We start from the raw sequence: 19,641 nt of genomic DNA on the forward strand, positions 1-19,641 counted from the left end.
TGACATATGTGTGTGATTGTGTATGTGTAGACATAATTGGATTTTTGAGCTAGCTACTTCCACATAATATACACTAAGAGACTTGTTTTTTATATATTTATATTATCGTAGATTAGATTTTCATTTTAATACAGTTTTAGGCGCTTTTATTGTGGAAATTGAGTTGGAAGTGAGCTTTTTGGAGAAAATTGTGAGAAGTTCAACAATCTAAAAATGTTGAAATTTTAAAGATTTCAAAAATTTTAAAACTGAAAATTTAAACATTTAAAACAATCAAAAATTTAAAGATTCAAAATTTTAAAAATTCAAAATTCAAAATTTAGAAAGTTTTAAAATCTTATTTTAAAAACAAATGGAAATTTTTAAGTATTTAAGAGTTTTGAATTTTTGAAAAATTTGAAATTTTAAAACAAATCCTAAATTTTAAAATTTTTAAAACTCTAATTCTTCCTCAAACTTTCTATATTGAATTTTTCAAAATTTAAAATCATTTTAAAAATTTAAATCTTTGAAATTTTCTAAAATTTAAAATTTAAGAATTCTTAAAAATTTGAAAAAATAAATTTCAAAATTTAAGATATTTGAAAATGTTAAAAATTTGAAAAATCAAATTTCACTTTTCAAAATAAGAATTTTTCAAATATTCAAAACTTTTCAAAAATTTAAAATCTTATTAAATTTTGGAAAATTTAAATGTCAAAAAAATTAGAATTCTTTAGTGATTTTGAAATTTAAAAAAAAATTCCAAATTTTGAAGAACTTAAAAATTTTAAATTCAAATTTTAAACAAATTTAAGGAAATTTAATTTAATTCTACTCACTAATTTCAAATATTTAAAAAAATAATAATTTTCATAAAACTCTCAATCCCATCTCAATTCCACAACAATGCGTCTCAGCCACCCACTTCCAGTGACTCATTTCTAACAAAATTTTATCTACTATTGTTCAATAGATTCTTTCATTTAGGCTTTAACATGACCCATTTCAATATAGACTTTATATTTTTCTTAATTTAATTTTGGCGTAATTTCCTTTTTCTCATCGTACTTTTTACACATTAGATAAATTTTTTGCATGATAAAAAAAATCAATTTTTGCTTATTTTTCAGTACCAAGAAGAAGCTGTTTTTGCCATGAAGAAGTTAATGAAAAGCTACTGTCAAGGAGACTTGAAAGTTTTTCCTTTGAATTTTTATGGAAAAGAAGTATTTTTTTGATGTAAAGGAAGGTAATGAAGATTATGGATTAATTTATTCTTTAGCTAGGCATTTTCCGGGGGTAAGATTTGATCTTCTTTGAAACTTTTTTGAGATTTTGGAAAGAAAGTTTGAATTTTCTTAGTATTTTGAAATTACTTTGGAGGTTATTTACTCCTTTTAAGTTACGGCATGCTTTAATGCTCTAAAACTTAATAGAACAATTGAGAAATGTCAACAGTCTAGCTGTTTCCAACCAAAAACTTCTTCATGAAGTTGCTGCGACGTTGCTGCAACGTTGCTGCGTCAACAGAATAGAAGATTGTCCTGACAACAAGGTGACTGCAGTTTTTATCCCATTTTGACAATTAAATTATCTTCAACTTGCCAGAACTCAAAGTCGACTCGAATTTTGAATGAAAAGGTCGATTTGACTACAAACGAAACTCGAGTTGACTTTTAGCTCTGCAACATTCTGCTTGCAACATGCACAAGAAAATCTACAGAAGTAGCCGTTTTGTTCAGGAACTAAAACCTGTTCAACCCATGTTCAACCGCTTTATTAACGCCCTACAATTCACAGTGAATCAATAGGAACTAATCATCAACATGCTGATTAACCTTCTAGCACTAGCTCTACACCTCAAGCATGTACAAATCTTCTTCAAACTACTCAAAAAATAGCAAAAAACTTTTATTACAAATCTAGCTACAAAATATTCTCCATCATCTAATCATCCAGCTTCGAATGAAAAAATCACATTTTCTTTTCCTTTTCATAAAAATTCTTTTTGTTGAGAGAGAAATTTTTTGTTAAATCTTTTTTTTAGAGCACATTTTGTGTTTAAACATTTTTTTTTTGTCATTTTTACAAACATTAAATAGAATTAAATTTATCAACTTTGTGTTTCTATGTGGCTGTATATTGTGATTGTGTTTTTTTTGTAGGGGGTTTGGAGAAGGAGAAATTGAAATGATTTGCAGGAATTGATTTCGATCACACCATGTAACTGTGTTTAAATCTTTAACAGACAAAGAACATGCTCATCTCTTAAGGGTGCTCAAGAGGATATTCAATCAGAATAGTTGAACAACTTCAAGCAAAAACGACTAAGAGTTAGTCTTTATTTTGATTGCTCTACCGTTCATCGTCCTTTACTCCCTTGCAGGGTATACCCCATGTGTCTCTGTGTCATTGTCTCTATCTCATTACCTCTGTCTCACTGTTTGTCTATTCATTTGACCAATTGTCTATTCAAAACCAAACTATAATGTAAATATATCTAGTCTTCAAATAACAAAACCCACCCGAGTGGACAAAAATTCGATCGAACTAGTCATCAACTGGACTTTAACTTGCCATCACCGATCACTGATTTGCCATCAAGGATGGACAGTTAATGGCCAGTTAATGTCCAGTAGATGACTAGTTCTAGCGTTTTTTTGTTCAGTCGGGCAGTTGACTATCATGTTGTTAGCTTTACGCTGATCTCTACGTCCATTAGACTCTACTCAACCGTTTCCCTGCATACTCCTTTGCCTTTGAGTCAATTGTTAATGTCTGTTCTTCTAAATGACCGTGAATTCTAACAATTTCAAAAAAGTACTAAATTCACTTCTATTTTACAATTTCCAGCTTTTATTTTCAAAAACTTGAAGCTTCAGCACCAACTTTAAAACCTCCCATCTCCCAAAATCTCCATAAATCTCTGCAAAATAATCAATTTCTCCTCTCCCAAATCCCATACCTATCTATGTATCAGTTTCATTATGTTCATAACATGTATATATCATTAATTTTAATTAGTTTCTTTATCTTCAAAGAGGGGAGGGGATGAATCGCTTTTTTATCTCAAATTTTGGCTAATAGAAGAATAAATTTTTAATTTAATTAAATATATATATAATTATTATATTTTGTTTTTTTATCATTGTTCCTCATATCATAATTAATAATTTTTTTCATCATAATTGATGTTATTTTTTTTAAAAATCCTTAAACGCTTGCAGTTGGCACTTGTTGTTCTTTTTCACAGCATTTGCACACAAATCGTCGCAAAAGATAAGAAATTGTTGTCCAATATGTATCAGTCTCATCGCCTGCAATATCAATTTTAACCGTAACATTATCAATTGCAGGATCTAACCTGTGTTGTCATATGTCCATCGGTTCCACCTCAGCACTCATTTTCTTTGATGCAAATACGCTATTATTATCAGTTGAATCATCAGCCTCATCATTACGATTTGATGAAAGACTCTTATGACTACCATTATAGCTACTACCAGCACTACTATTATAATTATAACGTCCAGCTGGTACATCGAGACTATAAGCACGATTTCTTGATGTTAAATCAGTCACAACACGTCCTTCAATTGCACCTTTCGTATTACAGCATAAATTTGGCATCATATTGTTATTCTTTGATGATGAATTCATTGAATCCATTGGGGATGTCTTATTTATAATTGTTTGTGGCGTTCCACTACTCATTCTACGTGTTTCTTTGTCAAATGAGAACGATAAACGTCCTGTTAATTGTCTCAAGCGTGTAATAATTGATTTAGGGCTACTACTACAATTTACACTACTGTTCAATTTCGACTTTACTGATTTACTACTATTACTAATGTTATTATTATTATTATTATTGTTGTTGTTGTTGCTATTATTATTATTATTATTTTTATTATTACTACTTTCATTATTATTATTATTATTATTATTATTATTATTTTTTGATGATTGTACCCTGTTTGTATCACTAATATCAGTGGCAGCCATCATTGTTGGTGTATGAATTTTAGATGAAATTGCTGAATTATTACCTGTTGATGCCGCTGCCACTAATGATTCATCACGAACAAGTAGCTTAACATCACTCGATCCATGTGAACTTGAACTCATTTTCGTACCAGTCGTCTGACGTATTAACATATCTTGATCATGTAAACGTTGATGATAATAGACAGTGGAATCGGACGTAACAGTTTGAATTCCATCAGACATACGACGATGATTACTATAATGATCTAGACTAATCGCACGGTTTGAACCGAATGTAGTTGTACGTGAATTGTAATTATTTTGTAAGATGTTACCGTATGATCCTCGCATTCGACCAGCTATTTCACTAACCATCGATGGACGTTTATCACGATGATGACCTTTACGATGTACCATTTGCATATTAAATTTATTACGACTTTCGGTGTCAACTTTAAATTTCGATGTCTTCTCAGCGACCTGTTGGGAATTACAATGACAATAAGTTAGTTAAGTATTGAAAATGTTTAAGGAAACGCGTTTGGATGAGTTGGGCACATCTGGGTAAATATTGAACTATTTTTAAGGTGACAAAATTGTCAAGTTATTGTTAAATGTGCTAAAAATAACTGAGTCTGGATTAAATTATTGAATATCATCGCAATAAATGTGTGAAAGTTGTGAAGCTTGACGATAAACGAAGATGATCCGAGTAGCACAATGGCATTTGCAACCGTTGATGCATTGTCGCACAGGGTCTTCGCTTCAATACCGTGTTTCATGTACGAATTGTCAGAATTAGGAGGCAGTTTTGAGATTTTTGTCTCGAAGAAAAAATAGCAAATTGAGGAATTTTATCCAAAATGGAAGTGGGGTTGTGGTCCATACCTCCTTCCCCTGAATACGCCTCTGCATGTTTACAACTTGATGACTGTTTACGGCGACTAATGAAATTCATGGCATCATGCTGTTTGGGAATGGAGGATTGAAATGGAGTCATATTTGACTGCAGATAACCTCAGCAATCCAAAGTTCAAATAGGTTTAGAACTTCGACTCTCATTATACACCTTACTAGACGTCATAACCTGACCATAGCTCTTATTCAATAACCAAAAGGCATGATACACCATACATAACTAAACATCCAGCTCCAACACTCCCTACCAATAACTTCCCACCCCATCCCCCTCATACAACAACTCAAACTTACATCAACTTCCGTTGCAGTCTCAGAATCTCCACTTTCGCTACCTTCCGGAAGATCATGAAGTTCAGCCGCAATCAACATTGGCTCCTCATCAACCGAATTCCTTGATGCTGACTTTTGTGATGGAATACTACGACGTGATCGTACACTAATACCAGATTGAGATCGTGGAATATTTTCATCACCGCCATCAGATGAACCTTCATTTTCGACCAGCGACTTTCGGTTTCTCTGTTGGGCATCATTTAATCGTCTATAAATAGTAGCAGATGGGAAGGAGAAATGAAATGAAATTTATTAATAATTAATCCATCCATGCGGTCAATGAGTGCTTTATGTATACATACTTATAGAAATCCAATGCAACACGAACTGGTATGACGATAAAATCAACTAGTTCCGGTAGTAATTCACCGAGTGCTTCGAATAGAGGCAATAGCACCAATCCTATAAATCGCACTTGACTTCCCGGCTTACTTACTTTGTCGGGGTCCTGGATGGGAAGGGAATTGAGGTTAAAATTGATATTTTGAGGTTAGAAAAGTATCAAAACTCACCATAAATGGAGTTACAGGCAATCCCTCTAATTTCTCAGCAGCACTCTGTGCAAAAAATTCTTGTAAAAGACGATCAAGCCACGGTTCAGCGACTTCCATTGGTCGTGCTTCATTTGAAATATCAGCGACCTTTATTAGCACCATACAAAGCTATAAATATGATGACAAATTTAATAAAAATTATTGAATTATTCATGACTGTATTTTTTTGCTATAAAAAATATGATTTAAGTGAATTAAAGTTCAACAAAACTCAAGCGCACACACAGTCATCTCCTCCGGTCATACATAAAGCAACGATGAGAATGAGTAAAGTGAGAAAAGCTTTTGTGAAAAAAGTCAGAACATAAAGGAACATGCTGAGTGAACGGAAATAGGAAATCTTATGTGAGAAACTATACGTGAATGTGATACGGAAGCGCATTCGGTTGAGATGAGAATTTATGGTATGCATTATGGTAGCAGATGGAGTTGATTCTGTACTTTGAAATACTTTGGAGGTACTTTTGAGTAATTGAGGAGTTGTAGAGTGTTGAGGAAAGTGTCATATACTTCTATGTTGCAAGATATATGAAAATTGCATGAAGATGACGGATAAATCCCGAACAGAATGCAGTCGGGTGACGCTAAGTCATCGCATTGACTTTAACCCGAGCAGCACAATCTGACGAACACATTGTCATTGCTGGGCAAAATCACAAGTTTGCAACACCGTTCTTAATTGAAATTCGCAAAGGAAACGATAACTAAGAGATTTAAAAGCTGCTTGACGCAAAACAGTGATGCAAGAATGTCAGGTCAAACGTATGCTTTCTCGATATCCGGACCGGGAAATCCAAAAATCTTCCGGGACCGGGATTTCGGTAAAGCAAAGTCAAACGTACAGTGACCGCTATTACGGGGATCTAGCGGTGCCGTAATAGGCACGTTGTACAGTTCGGGTACGACGTGGCCTCAAGGAAATTTTAAACCCATTTTGATGACGAAAATTGAAATTCGACCAAGCATTCTCGAGAATTTGATTCTTAAAATTTGAGGTTATGTCAAAATTTCAAATTGTGTTCTGTCAAACTTCTTAGAATCACAGCATCTAGTCTTCGATATAATTCAACATAGAACCCAATTAAAACCTTGTTAAACAATCCTAAAATCCCAAAATTCAGTCTTTTTTTAAACATAAAAAAGGAAATTAAAACAGAATGTGTGGGCATGCACAATGTCAAAGATCATGTAAGTCATTACATCCTTGGGCTCTATTCTCTTCTCATCTCCTCCTCCACATCATTAATCTATTTATAACTCAGTATACTCTCATCATCTCTTTTTTTATCATTAAGTTCTAAATGGAAGAATAATCGTAGGAGTAAGCATTTCTATTAATATGTTAATGAGTTATTACGTAATTTTATGCCATGAAGATATATATGATAATAAACTCATGATTATTTATGGATTTAAAGGTCAGAAATGTTTTGATCGGGGAGATTGTTTGTGTTTGTTTGACGCGGGAATTAAAGGGAATTTATTGTGGTTCTTAGACATGGTCCTAGACAGATCTGAGTGATGATAATGTTGCTGGTTCCCCTGAACGGACAAGTTTATGCTTGAATGGTTCCATATCTAAGTCTAAAGACTATTAATGAGATTTGAAAGCTGTTTATCCTCTTTAGAACTAGACATTCAGACAATCAAACAAATGGATGTTCTTAAGAAAAACTTCCAACTCCAGGGTCACCCAAAAATCAAAAATCAGGAAAATTGCAATTTTTCCAATGGTATTTGAGCCTGTCTCAATGCTAAAATTGCTGTTTATGAGCTTAGTGGCAAAATATATGAAACTAAGATTGATTTCCATATAAAATATGACAAAACAGTCACTATTCATCACCACATTGAACCTGTCATTATCAAATCAACCAAAATAGTAAACATAGTCCACAAATAATCAAAATAACAAACTAATCATCCATTAAACCTCATTCATTCCATCACATTCAACCATAAATTTAAAAAAAAAACTTACCAAATTTTTATGTGAAGCATTACTGTAATCAAAAATAGGAATAATTTCACGAAATTGTGTCAGTATCTCATTATGTCGCGCCATATCAGTAGCCAATATACATCTTATGATGCCCTCACGTACTTCCCTGTGACATAAATGATAAATTATATATATATGAAAATTATGATTGTACATATTGAATTGTATAAAAAACTATTAATCATAAAACCCGAGTGGAATAGTAATTTTTTTGTGGATTGGGGATGGTTTTATAAGAAATAAAGGATGAGGCTTGTTGAATGGAAACTGATGGGGTTGTTGAGAGTTTTTTTGAATGAAGTATTAAGGAGATTAAGAGCTTGAATAATAATTAGGAAGGATCATGAAGCAAAAATGATGAAAGATCCAGTTTCAGACTGGTTTGACTGTTTTTAAGCTAGATTCGATGAAACCCGACATCAGACTAGACTCAAGCAGATCTGAGGACGAATACTCAGTCTTTTCTACGACGTTGGGTACCTTCCGGGTAAGTTAGACAATCTTAGGTATTGAAGATCATAACATATCGAAAACGAGAAGCTTGATTAAACAATAAGATTAAACAATAGAAAACAAAATCTATTCATTATGAAGAAGTTTGATGCTAATTTGGATTTAGTCATGTGTAATACGTTATACTACTCATAACTGCACTATTAAATAAGAACCAGAGCAGTTCCTAAAGCATCCCATTGTAACAAATCTCATTTAACCAAATAAAGCCCAACATCTATCCAAAAACTTTAAATTCAATTATAATTTCCATCTCAAAAGCTTCTCAAGAAGCACACAAATGATCTTAACAAGTCAGTAAGTCACTCAACTTCCTCCCCCCTTTATTCCACCTCCAAGACAAGACTCCCTCATCATAAATTCCACTCGGTATTAAAACAATAAAATAAATCAAACTTGATGTTACTTGTACATGTCTTTGGTGACGTTCTCTAGCACATCGCACTCCGGATATTCAAGCAATCGAAAGGCAATCGAGCAATGATGATTTTCCAATGGTGAAATGTCATTGTACCTAAAATAAATGCAGATATTGTTAAGAATTAAAGAGTGTATATAGATTTTGCTGCTGCTGTTGACAGACACGCTGCTTAATAAGTTTAATGTTTTCATGGTTACGAGCATTAGAAAGAAGCAGACTTTTATGCTTATTTTTTGCGTACATACCTCAAGGCGAGCTCAGTTTTTGCATTTATTTGATAAACGTTGTTATAGCCCGGGTGGTCTAAGTCATGACAAATGCATGATACCAATAGTATAAAGACATCCATATCGCCTAGACGACTCATTAAATTTGTTTGCCATGCAATCGCATACATCTGTGGATTGAAATAAAGACAAAGTTGATGAATATAGAATTGAAAGGTATGGAAATAAAAAGTTCAAGGTGGCTTCAAAGGAAATGGAAATATAAAAAAATTGTGAAAAGAAAAATTACGATGGAAAAAGTTTTGAATTTATTTTTCCATTAATAGAAGACATTGCTATGAGATGAAAGGCTTTGATTGTGGAAGAATGGGAATTTGTTGGAGGAATTTTGAGGTTATGACGCATTTTTGTTCAAATTTTCAAGCCTGCAGATGAAAAATGCAAGTTTGCAGCCTTGGATGAACTATTAGAGATTGCTGAAGATTGGAGGTTTCCCGAACAACAGCTAAGTTGCCGTATTAACGGTAAGACGCGAAGTGGCCATGGAGGCATCATGATGGCTGATTTGGACCCATTTTTATGGCAAAAAAACAGTTTAGTGGCATAAACTGCGCATCTAAAATACAGGAAATGAGGACTAGCAAGTCCTGAGCCATACTACGTAGTCCAAGGGCATTGCCAAGTCGGCGTGTTGACGACAAAACTCAGTGATACCCTAATAACTGGTTTTGTCCAATTTTAAAGCCGGATTCAAAATTTTATTAAATTCATTTTGAACCCCGAAAATCGCCTTGAACCCCAAAAATTCCCTTGAACCCCAAAAATCACCTTGAACTCCACAAAATCCCCTCAAACTCAAAACACTATCAATACTCAAAATCCATCAGTAAACAACTTTCATCTCCAATTTCGAAGCATAAATATCGCATCTTACTCGAAAAAGTCATCTATATCATGACATTCTTCTTATCCTATTAAACACACTCCTTCTTTTCTCCTTCATCTCAAAGTGTCTTTGACACTGATATAGCATCGTCTCAATGTAAACATCGTGGATAACGTGAGTAGCGTACAAACTTAAAGCTTAATTAAGCTCCACTTGAATTATACTTGACACAGTTGTACGGATATGATGAACGATGTAAATGTTATGAAAAGTTATTAAAGTTGAATTTGAAATGGATTTAAAATTTAGATCAAGGAAGTTTGTGTCTGTAGCAATGAGAAGCTTAGACATATTTAATGATAAATTAGAGCAAAAATATAGAAATTTTTAAAATTTTAATAAAAAGTTGGCTGGGAGGATTCTATGAAATGACTTATGATTTTTAAGACTTTTAAGATTCGAACCTGTAGATTTGTAGATTAAATTTTACATTTGTGATTTTCGTGATTTTCCTGTTTAGAATGCTAACAAAATTCAAAATATTTTAGACACTTCAAAAATTTAAATTAAAATTTCTTTGAACTCTCAAATTCACTTGGCTTATAATTTCCTTACTGCTTATTGAATTTTTCATTTTTGAGCTTTTCAAATGTGCTTTAGGAAAAAAAAAATATGAGAAAATAATCGTAATTGAATTTTTGAAGATGACAAATAAGAACTTGGATGGTTGTATAAGATTTTAAGCATGTGTTTCAGATTAGACAGTGTTAGGTAACTTTTTATGTGTCATGAAAGAACTGTTAGCTACTTCTCGTGGTGAGAAGCCATTGATCCAAACCACATAGTGGGGTGGAGACAAACAGCGTCCTGGATTTACCAACTGCGTTGGTCTGGCGAGCATACAGACTTTAATTTATTAACTATTAGACTCAGAAGTGCCACGGTACACCTCAGCCGTAGAAAAATCTCTAATAACGTAGCCTTAGACGTCGTGTCTACCTCTGAATTAAGGTAACTAAATCAAGATTTAAGATTGGTGTTTAATTCCAAAGTTTGTAATTGGCCGACGACAATCAGCAAAAGCCAGTCGAAATTATCTGCAATCAACAGTCATCGGTGACAATTGACACCTGCCATCGGCCGCTATCGTTGACTACCGACTACCGAGCTCTGTTTAGTTCAATTTATTGAAAATTTTAAAGGATTTGAGAACAAGATCAAGAAAATTTCCAGGAAAATTTCCCAAAATTACACACCACAACAGTTCTCAACCCTATACTGACTGCCTCCACAACTTTAACTTCAAATCAATTCTATCCTCCTAAAAATATCCCTAACTAAAACCATTAATTAATGCAAAAATAACTTTCAATTATTTCATCATGAACAAAAAAATTTACTTAACCAAAACAGACCCTCACCACCAAATCAGCCGCACAATAATCAATTGTTTATTCTTTCAATATCTCCAAAAAATCCTTTACAAACATTCTACGGAAAATTAAGGCAGCACACAGCCAATTAAGTTTATTAGAAAATTCTGTTAATTATTTTTAATCTTTTCAGTTCCTCGTTCTCATCATTTAAGGATTGGAAAATTGTTTCCATTATTAATAAATGATAGCGAAAGGATGAATGTGATGATATAAAAGTTTCGGAAGAAGTAGCTATGTACAAATTTCTCATAAATTCTTAACAACTTTTCTTTAATACAGCAACCAATTTTTTTCGAGGAGCGTTTAACGTGAAGATGATGTTGACAATTTTTTTCATGAAGTGCTTTAAAGATTTGATGTCGAATATCTTTAACATGGGAATAAATTGTGGTGGAATTAAAAGCACAAGTAGGTGGAAAATTATGTTGAATTTCTTTGATGATTTAGTTTACTTGAATTTGGAGTTAAATTGAATTTTTTTCCAGGATTAATTTTTTTTATAAGTGTAAATTGATGAATTTGAAATTTGAAAAATGATGTACATCATTCTATATATCGGCAATGCAATTTACGACTTCAAGACTTCAAGTCAGGTTGAAGTGATCATTATAAACAAGCTTGAAGTTGACTTTGGTTACCTTGAAGTTACCTCAAGGTAACATCATTAATTCCTTTGACATATTATAGGATAATGCATTGAAGATTACTGCGCGCGGACAAAGTATGACTTGAGTCAGTACATCAGACTGCCTGTTATCACTTACTTCATGACTTTTAAACTTTACTTCAAGTGTGACTTTTAGCTTACTTGTGTTTCTCGGGTTCTTAACAACTTTTCTTTTTTTTTCGAGGAGCGTTTAACGTGAAGATGATGTTGAATTTTTTTGTTCATGAAGTGCTTTAAAGATTCGATGTCGAATATCTTTAACATGAGAATAAATTGTGGTGGAATTAAAAGCACAAGTAGGTGGAAAATTGTGTCGAAAATTTGATGATTTAGTTTACTTAAATAAAGAGTTAAATTGAATTTTTGAGGTTTGAAATTTAAATAATGATGTCCAATATAGTCGGCAATGTTCCTTGATCCAAAAATCGGATTCAAGGGCTACTCAAGTAAGGAAGTTCTCCTATAATACTCCCGAATAGCACAAACTGGGCAATTGATTAAAAATTCTGTTTCAGACCTGAATGACACCGACTAAGCGCCTGATTTGGTTTAAATTCCGGATTTCACTCAGTTAGAGTCATTCAGGCTTGGTGTTGGATTTTGAATCGAATAACCAATTTATTAATGGTATTCGAGACTTCACATATCCTACACCCTACCTTAGGTCTTCAAAGATGCATTTTGCTCTACACTGCCCTACTCTACCCTCCCTAAGAGCTAGAAGGATGCAAGGAGCTACATTATCATATTAACAGTAAGACACAAAGTAGCCCTGATGGCATCTTGATGGCTGATTTCGGTAGCCATAAAAAAAGCGATTCGCCACATTATGCAGCTCAAAATAATCACCAAAAAATAATATTTTTTGTGGTTTTTAACATAATTCTCCCAAAAATACTACTTGAAAGTTCAAAATCAGCATCAACATATTCCAGAATCATAAAATATCATTCAATCTGCTTCGTGTAGTTATATCATTCATTTGAACTCTTATTCATTATTATTCTTATTATTGTATTATGTTCAATCTGCTTTTGATTTATTTTCACTAATGAGTACACGTGAAAGTAATCATTCTGCTAATTACTATCTAAAATTAGGCTTCAATCATTCGAATTTTATTCAACACGAGTTGAAAAGTGAAAAGCCATTTATTCTAATATGCGGAAATCAATTTTCATGACATAAATAGAACTTTTCTGAATAATTTCAACTCTAAATTTGAATATAAACAATTATCAAGCCTAATAACCACCCAGAACCTCAAACACCAATTCATCCCATTCCAATACAAGTTATTACACAACAAAAAGCCATTAATCCTCTCAAACAACAAATTCTATGACGCTCCTATACTAATATTGATTTAAAGATTATATTGATTAAGGCGATTCTTCAGTGTCGTAAGCTCTTACAAATATTTTCTGCATTGTCATCAGTCCGTAAATGAGATTTACGAGGATTTGTAACGTGATAGAAGTTTATTTATATTATACATGTTGTATAAGTGCACGATGTGGTAAGTCTGATTGTTTTTGGCGTGGTTAGATCGAGTTGGTTAGAATTTTTAATGAGATTTTTGTGAATGGGAGTCTTGATGCTGCGATTTAAAGTTGGGGAAATGTTGGATGTTGTCGTGTTTCCGTACTTTAGTAGATTAAAAAATAAATTTTTAAGATTTCGGATGTTTGTTCTCGAAAAGAGTGATTTTAAAGATATATTGACCTAATTATAGAAATCTACACTTTGGATGTGTGCTGTGATCCAAATGACACCGGATAGAGAATAAGCTTTAAGTGTGCTTTTTGCCACGCTTCTCAACAGCCCCCGATAGCTCAGTAGATAAGCACAATTAACATGTAATCGAGAAAAAGTGAGTTCGAATCCTCTTGATCTATGTTGTGGATTAGTGTTCTTTTTCTCTAGAACCTTACAATTTGAAGGGTTTCAAATACTACTAGGTTAAGTCTTCCAATTGACTAGTTAGGATGAGAAATTGGAGTAAGGACTCGAACTCGACTCGGATTCAAATAAACTTCGAGCTTCTGGTTGGAGCTTTATCATGGTGCCGTGCTAAAGGTAACATGTCAATATACCGTGATTATATGATTAGAGCTGCAGAGAAAGAAAAGTAGCACAAGCCTCCCCAAACATCCTCATACCCACATCCCATCCCACAGTTTCCTAGTTTATAGACACAATAACTAAACTGCTGCAAACAATACATAAATTAATGTACAAAATTTTGCAAAATTCATAATCAATACCACAACAACTCAGACACACTAAACATCAGAATCATTCTATCTTAATTAACAGCATATTGACCCAGGTCATGAAATAATTTAGAAGTTCAACAAAACAAATTTTTTCATAATTTTTTTCCCCATCCACAAGCATTTTCATGTCAAATTATCCGTTCATTAGCTGCTTTACCTAGATAATGGCCACATATTATCACAAAATTTATAATCAGTCATAATGAAATAACGCAGACAGCAATTTAGTCACCGCATGATAGTCACGTCAATTTCAATATTTAAGGTCAAAACTCCCTCAAAATCACATCACTTTTTGACTTGTTTCTATGGTAAGGAAAATAATTGGATATTTGAATCACTTGATTTATGACATAAATAATCAAATTCTATCGACTTTCAATCAATTTTTATGTAAATTAAGTTTTTTTTTTCGCCGTCATCTCATCTAGCTGAGCAGCCATCAAAATTTAAATTAAAATATTGATTTTCATGAAGAAAATTCTTGCAGCATTATGTGGAAAATTCATTGGAAGCTTTAAAAGTATTCACTCGAGTGAGAAAATTTACTTTTTTTTTTGTCAGAAAGTTTTCGAGAATTTTTCTTGTGTAAAGAACGAAAAACCAACAAAAATCAGAGAATTACCTTTGATGGAAGACATGACAAGAGACGAGCACAGAACACGAATAAAAATTACATTTTTTGGTAAATTTCCACATCGTCTAATTGCAGTTCTTGTTTGCATTTAATATGACATGAAAGATTCAACGATTCACGGTTGAGAAGCTTTTCATTATTAAACTCAATTTTAATTTCAATCTCTTTTAAGTATTCGTTGAAAATTTTTTCCTTTTATTTATTCAAATATAATGGATGCATTCAGATGGGATCCTTCAGTTATTATTTTCCAATTCTGTGTATTTTTCTCATTTTTATCTACCTTTTTTAAAGGTTTTTTGAGAGAAGATTGGTCAAGTTTGAGAGCGTTTTGTCTTCGACTCTATTTGAATATTACGAATCGGTTGATCGATCCAAAATTTAACCCCAGCTGCCCAGGGGTGGATTTTGGGTCATCCCTTCAAGCTTGACTCTGACCCGAGGTCAACGTGACTATGACCCGAAGTCAACGTGTCTCTGACCCAGGAGCAACGTGACTCAGACACTAGTGCAGCGCGATTCTGACCCCAGAGCAACGTGACTCTGATCCCAGTCCAACGTGGCTCTGACATCAGGGCAACATGACTCTTACACCAGGGCAACGTGACTCTGATCCCAGTCCAACGTGGCTCTGACATCTGGGCAACGTGACTCTGACACCAGGGCAACACGACTCTGACACCAGGGCAGCGAGACTCTGACAACAGGGCAGCGTGACTCTGACACAAGGTCAGCGTGACTCTAACACCAGGTCAGTGTGACTATGACACATGGTCAGCGTGACTTTGAGACCAAGGCAGCGTTCTAAAATCCAGATTTGGTGAATTTTTTTGCACTTTTAAAGCAATTTTCTAGAATTTTTCAACAATTTCCCATTTTCCCATCCCCATCATCAACCAGAAATAGCATAAATAATTCAAAAATATCATACCAGACAGCATAATTCCCTCTTCATTTTCCATTTTAAAAAATATTTTTTTCCATTATGACAGCCACAGTAATTGACAGTAAAAATTAAAGTAAATATTAATTAAACTTACCATCTGTGAGACACAAAAGCAATGCCGAAAATTATGAAAAGGAACATCATTATAATGTTTATAGACTTCATACAGCCATTCACGTAATCGTGTCGATGATATGTGAAATTTCTCAATAAAATTTAATTCAACAAACATCGTTTCCATTAAATGTAGAATCTCATAGTCTTCCCAATCATATGAATCAAATGATGGTAGTCGCAATGCAGCTTTAACATCATCTGACAATGTTGTGTTACAAATTTCCAAAAATTTTGTTTTGACATAGCTATGCTTTGGTAGGCTGCTCTTTCGATGTGGCGGAGGTTTTGGTCGATTTGACAAACCTAAAGAAGAAAAGAGAAAAAAAGTTTGAAATAAAATACTTTAGAGACATTTTGTATACAAGCTATGGTTGACGAGAGTGATACCAGAGTTGCGAAACATGTGCCTGTGACAGGAAAAAAAACCGTACAAATTCTTGATAATTTAAATGGTTTTTCTCGTGTTTTTCTTTAAAAACCATACAAATTACCAATAATTTGTACAGTTTTAGCCTATGGTAAGATTTGTATGGTTTTGTAAGAAAAACTTGAGAAAAACCATACAAATTATCAAGAATTTGTACGGTTTTTGTCTGCCACAAACACCAGTTTCGCAACTCTGAATGAAACTTATTTTTGGTATATAAAGGAGAAAATTGAAAAATGAGACATTTTACGGCTCTTTACATACATGAAGAATCGAGCATAACAATAACTTCATGACTAAGTTTATTGAATTTATTCTTGTTAATAAATTTGAGTGACATGTAAAATTGAATTGTTTTTGTGTCTATAAAAATTTATTAAAAATTTTGCGTCATTCGGGAGGAAAATCGATACATGTTAGGGCAGTGGAGGGCAACCTTTGATTTTTCGCTCATATCTTGATGGTAAGCCTCTACCGAAACCGCACACTGCATACATTTCATGGCATTTCCAAACATTTTAGTCGGTACAGCTGTGAATCGCAGCACACAGGTTGTTCACCACTGTGTTAGGGCAATCAAATTGTAAATTTCACTTCTACAAGCTTAAAATTTAATGTTTTTCAAATTCATCAACAAAACTTCAACTTTTAGAGCAAAGTTTACGTGATTACTACAAACAAGTTTGTTGTTCACACCAAAAAAATATTGTGAAAAACAGAGTTTTGTGATTTTCTGTTATCAGCATCATTACATCGTTATCAATTTCATAATTGAATCGAAATTAATTAAATTAATATGACATTTATACTCAATAAAAAAATAGACGTCAGATGACCTTGGTAATTATCTGTGTTTATGATTGTTATCAGTGGATTAGGGGCTTGTGATGGGTGTAATGTCGTGAGCGTTGCGCAAATATTATGGATTGAGAGATTTGGTGGGAATTTAATCTATGTACTCACAAGAGATTGAATCAGATATGCGGTCTATTGGTTAAATACTCGGCCACAGAGACTTTACTATCGTACTGGCAGTTTCGCCTGTATATGATTCGATACCCCAGATTTGACTCTGTACACAGACTTATTAGTTAAAACCAAAACTCCATATTGATTCTAATTTAATATACAGTCGAAGTCGATACGAATCAAATTTTCCATCCCGAATCCGAATTGCTTTCTAGCTTAGGGGTTAATTGCTACAGATCTAGGAGGTATAATAAGACTGTACCACTTTACCAAAATACTACGAGCACAATTGAACTGATCCAGTGGTGTGACTAAACTAAGTCAGTACCGGAAAAGCACACCCTGATATGAACATGGACAAATTAGAGAAAATTGCGCTTTGAAGTTACAATAGAGTACAGGAAAGCAATTAAGATTTAATAGGAATTGCCCCTTCTATCTTGTCCCAAATGACATTAGTTTGTTGGTCGATCCAAATTCCAAGAGCAGACTGGTGTGCCTCTGTAAGATGCCAAATTCAAATCGAATCAAGCATCACGCCGACCTGGTGTTGGATTCCCAATTGATTAACCTATTTTTGCTATTCTGATTAAAAAAGTGCTTTTCTAGCTAAGAAGACTGAGACGACTTATTTAGAAATCAGCAATCAAAGCTACGAACTTCCTTTTGAGTATCAAAAGTTCTCATCAGGGTTCTTATCACAAAAAGTATCAAAAATGTCGTCATTCATGAATATTCTAAAATTAACCCAACCACAAAATAAATCAAGCCTATTCAGTATGTTCTTTAGACACCCGTCAAAGATCAATCGAATGCCTATAAAGTCATCAATAATTATAAGTTATTTTTTCGTAAAAGAAAATCAATTTTCAACATTGGAATTTGATATAAATTCAATATGAATGACATAAAGTCAATTGATTTTGATATAAATTTCATATTCGTCATTAAATTTAATGAATGTTGAGAAATATGTTGAGAATCTTGAACCCTAATGTTCAAATATTAATTGTATGTATGAATATTTTAATATCTCCAATTTCAACATTCAATTAATGCAAACGTTCTCCTGAATATTTGAATTATATGGCTATAATAAAGCCATTTAAGCTTGTCTAGTTTCAAAAAAAAAAAAAACCTGTTGAATTTTCTATAGCAGGAAAAAATAATAAAATGCGAATTCATTTCTATTCCATAGGCTCGCATATATTTAATTCAGTACTGTGTAAAAACGCAATGAATGGAGACGACGATGAGCACGAAGAAAAAAAAGAAGAGTATTAAAAATTCACGATGATAAATAACATTGTAGCATGGAACTGTAACATGATACAGAATCTTGAATATTTAATAAGACGAAGTGGATAAATATGCCATCAACTCCCTATTGATTTTTTAGCATCATTTAAACAACAAATTGTCAAATGTAGTGGAACTTTGGTTGTGTGGGCTTATTGATGAAATTGAGTTTTACAAACTTTTTTTCTTCTTGATTCACATACACGTGTGTTCTGAGAAATTTTAAATGTTGATAAATAAAGCAATTAGGATTGGATTTTAGTTTTTGTAAAGGATTCTTATGTTTTGTTGATGAAATGCTAAGCATAATGTAGAAGCTGAATTCAGCTACGTAACTGAGCTGAATAAAACTGATTCAAAAAGCAATTCAGCAATACTGAATAAGGTCAATTAGAAACGCTGAACAAACTTAATTTAGCAACGCTGAACAAACTCAATTCAGCAATACTAATAGTAGGTTAATTCAGCAACGCTGAAGTTGTTCAATTCAGTAACGCTGAACAAGCTAAATTCAGCAACGCTTAACAAACTCAATTCAGCAAAGCTGAACAAGCTTAATACAGCAACACTGAACATACTGATTTCATCAAAGTTAAGAATGCTGAAGAATAGGCATTTTTAAACAAGCTTTTTAAAAAGCTAATCTGAATTAGCAACGCTGAGCAAAACTGAATTCAGTAACGTCAAAATTCACCAATTTTGAAAAAGCTGAATTAAACTAAATTCAGTATTGTCTAATAAACTGAATTCAGCAATGCTGTAGTTTAAAATGTCAGAATTCGGCACGAATTTAACTAACCTAATATTTGAATTCAGCTTCACTAAACAAACTAAATGAAGCTGCATTTAATAAGCTGAATTGACAGAAATTTAATTTTCCGTAAAATAAATCACACGTTATGATTAATGATTTGAATCACATGAAAATTATCAATTGACTCTTTCTCAATAAATTGACATCATCAAAATAATGCATAAATTACAAAAAAATATTTTTCATCGTTTATCTCATCTCAGACATTGATATTTTTCAAACTC

The 19,641-nt window shown here is 33.0% G+C and overlaps 1 protein-coding gene across 9 annotated transcripts in view; it reads right to left on the bottom strand.

Moving 5' to 3' along the window:
- Positions 1-794: 794 nt before the first annotated feature.
- Positions 795-19,641, bottom strand: part of LOC139088871 (high affinity cGMP-specific 3',5'-cyclic phosphodiesterase 9A-like) — a 78,033-nt gene continuing 59,186 nt past the window's right edge. For 8 of the 9 annotated variants that reach the window (XM_070638197.1, XM_070638195.1, XM_070638194.1 and 5 more), the window contains 8 exons: positions 15,886-16,211; positions 8,959-9,110; positions 8,699-8,806; positions 7,759-7,885; positions 5,736-5,885; positions 5,526-5,671; positions 5,182-5,431; positions 795-4,449 (listed from right to left, as the gene is read on the bottom strand). In XM_070638197.1, the coding sequence (XP_070494298.1) occupies positions 3,355-4,449; positions 5,182-5,431; positions 5,526-5,671; positions 5,736-5,885; positions 7,759-7,885; positions 8,699-8,806; positions 8,959-9,110; positions 15,886-16,211 (2,354 nt within the window). In that variant the 3' untranslated portion in view covers positions 795-3,354. The remainder of the gene's footprint in view (positions 4,450-5,181; positions 5,432-5,525; positions 5,672-5,735; positions 5,886-7,758; positions 7,886-8,698; positions 8,807-8,958; positions 9,111-15,885; positions 16,212-19,641) is intronic. The other variant, XM_070638202.1, reaches the window with a different exon arrangement.

Source organism: Chironomus tepperi, unplaced genomic scaffold, assembly GCF_022539635.2.
Source record: "Chironomus tepperi strain 1889 unplaced genomic scaffold, CSIRO-AGI_Ctep_v1 contig_171, whole genome shotgun sequence".
Taxonomy (NCBI): domain Eukaryota; kingdom Metazoa; phylum Arthropoda; class Insecta; order Diptera; family Chironomidae; genus Chironomus; species Chironomus tepperi.